Raw genomic sequence first — 2914 nt, forward strand, 5'->3', positions numbered from 1 at the left:
GTCGCTCTGCGTTCCCCCTCCCCTCCCAGATCCCAGTGCTTCAGCCCCTCAGCATTTTCTTAACAACTTCTTAATAACTGTCCCAGAGTAATGGTTACCTTCTTACAGCTAAGTAGTTTACACGGAGAAGCTGATTGCGCCAGTGAGGACACACGACATGCTTTCATTGCCTGCTGTATGGAAGAAAAAAAGATGTTTCAGCAGAGATTAATTAGTACTGAGGTTTAATCAGTGGCTGCTCTATTGCTTTTTTGCTGGTGGAGACCTCAAAGAAAGGGGGCAGATGTCCCCCGCTGTCCCCATGGCAAGAGCCGCCCCGCCGCTGGCAGCAGCTCCCTGCCCAGGGGATGCTCCGCTCCTGGGTCTGTTCCAGATGCCATCGTCACGGGACGGATGTCACCGTGCCTTATCCCCGTGCCAGGAGCAGGCGGCTGCCCCGGCCGCATGGCAGCGATGGGCACAGCAGGGTATCCCTGTCCCCATCCCATTGGAGCATCCCCATCCGCAGGTGGGAAGAGCAGAGGTGACTCTGCTCCTGGTGCGCCCAGGGTCGGGGCTGAGCACGGAGGTCGCTGTGTTTGCAGTGCCTGTCCCCATCACAAGAAGTGACAATCAACTGCCAAGTGCAGGCGTGACTTCTCCCAGCAGAGAGGCTGCCTGCTTTATTTAGAAACGCCTTCTCATTTCCTCCCCTGTCGCGTCTCCAGCACACACACATCTTTCCAGGATTAACTCACCTACTCGGGGTCTTCAAAGGTTTAAACCTTTGTGTTCCCCTGGATTTCAGGCTGACAAGGATCAGGTCGCTGCCCTTTGATGGCCTTCCTGCTATTGCGTTGCAAGCCAAGGTCACAGACCCTTCCCCTCCCCTGTACAATCTACGGGATAACTCCAAGAACCAGCCGCTCCAGGAAATCCTGGCCGTTTCTGGTCCCCTTCAGGGATCTCTGGAGCATCCTGTGAAACCCCGGGTGAGGGGAGAGCTTCCAGGTGTGGCTTTGGAGCCAGTTCTCCCGTCACCTGGAAAGAAGAGCTGAAATGATCCCTCTCACCATGGCGAAGGGAAGGGAACCGCTCGCATCCTATTCAAATCAGCTGTCAATGCTGAGAGAGGATCCTCTTAACTTCCACCGGCTTGTCTGAGGCTGGCTGCTACTGGGGGACGTTTCATCTCCCTCCCGTCTAATCCACGGAGATGTGTGATACAGCATAAGCTAATATAATAGGTCATGCAAGGATTTACATCTCTTACTGCAGGTTAGAGTCCTGGGAGGAAGGATGAGTCACTCTTACTTGAATATATTTCAGGGATAAGGAACAGTTCAGCTGCCCAAAGAAAAGCAAATGGGAAATCGACCACCTTGAAGCATCGCCCTGGGCTTGATCACCAGCCCTCTGCACCCCCCGAGTCCCCTCTCTCTTCCACCTCCAGATGGGACACGGGCCTCCCCGGAAAGAGCATGGCCCAAAGAGCCAAAGGGATGGGAGAGCTGCCAGCAGCTGTGAGACCTCGCTGGAGGTCCTTTCCTTTGCCTTTTGCTCCATCCCTGCAAAGCCAGTTCCCCAACCACCCCGGGGGCTGCGAGAGGCCGCAGAGAACAACCTCACGGTCCCCCTCCGCGGGGCACGTCCATCTCCTGGTGAGTGAGCATCCCTGCCACGAGCGACCGAGTCCCAGCCGCTGCCGGTAATCGCGTGCTAATTTTCACATAGCTGCTTTGGCCGAGCATTTCTGCTCATCAAGAAGTGTTTTCTCTCAGTTTCTCAGACAGGGAGGCTACATGGTAGCTGACCCATCTAACCCAGCTGGAAAAAATCGGTCCTGACTTTCAAGTCTCTTACTGTTAGTGAATGCTTAGATAGAAACCCGGACTGAGCAAAGCTCCTAGGACCAGCCACATCAGAAATCTGCTCTGAACCGACCCAAAGCCCGAACCTGCCCGGCATCCGAGGGGAGAGCGGCTCTGGGACACGAGCAGGGATGCTCTTCCTCCTCTCTGCCCCTCTTTTCATCCAGTCCTTCTCTGACTGACGGCCAAAACTTGAACACGCTGTTGGCGATGGGAGGTCTGCAGAGTGCCTGGGGCTCTCAGCCTGTTTCTGAGCAGGCTGTGAAAGCTCATTGGGGGTTAAAATTCATTTTCCACGGGCTGTCCGTGGGAAAATGCTTAGGGGGGTCTGCAGATTGGTGTGAAAAGTGAAAATCGTCGCTGCAAACAGTCGGTAGGAGCCATGAGCAGCCAGCTCAGCGCTGACTCTGGGCAGGCAGCAGCCGCAGGGGCATCCGAGTGGTGGTGAGATGCTGCGGGTGATGCCGAGTTGTGCCGAACGGTGCCTCGGATGGGTGCCCCTCAGCCTCACGGCTGGGTGCAAAGGCAATTTGCATGCCCAGGTGAACGCAGGGGAACCGCCGGCATCGTTCAGGGGGCTCTGCTCCGCCGGGATTTAGCCGTAGGCCCAGAGAGCCTTCACTGGGACAAATCCCCTTGTGTCACTTCCAAAAGTGGGCTCTGGTCCGTAACAGCAGTGGTCACTGCCTAACTGCTGACCCGATTATTATCCAAGAAAAAGATATGATTTTTTTTGTTCTTCCTTTTAAGACAAATTTTTGCCTGGCGCTACCTTGGGCAAGGGGGGAAGGGAGAAGATAGGCCGATCCCCCCTCCCTCTTTCAGTTTACCCTATCGCTTCGCAGCTGTTCCATCATTTTAATCTGCGGAGATTGTCTTTAAATTTCGGAAATGAAATGATTTCCCGCAAGCCGGGATTGGAGTTTGGATCCGCGCTCATTTTTCCTGAGCGGAGAAGAAAAAAGGGAGAAATGTACGTTAAAGCCAGGCTGGCCATCTGGAAGGGAGGTGCGTTTCCGATGCCATTAATTGCTCGCTCCCCAGGGCCCGCGATACGGCTGCAG

The 2914-nt window shown here is 55.0% G+C and overlaps 1 protein-coding gene across 1 annotated transcript in view; it reads left to right on the forward strand.

Annotated features, from left to right (window-relative positions):
- The window catches only part of CPLX3 (complexin 3), a 17751-nt gene that overhangs the window by 5547 nt on the left and 9290 nt on the right, over window positions 1–2914 (forward strand). Inside the window, exon 2 of the mRNA XM_009278858.2 lies at window positions 788–971. Coding sequence (XP_009277133.2) covers window positions 788–971 — 184 coding nt within the window. The remainder of the gene's footprint in view (window positions 1–787; window positions 972–2914) is intronic.

Source organism: Aptenodytes forsteri, unplaced genomic scaffold (assembly GCF_000699145.1).
Source record: "Aptenodytes forsteri isolate BGI_AS27 unplaced genomic scaffold, ASM69914v1 Scaffold258, whole genome shotgun sequence".
NCBI lineage: Eukaryota > Metazoa > Chordata > Aves > Sphenisciformes > Spheniscidae > Aptenodytes > Aptenodytes forsteri.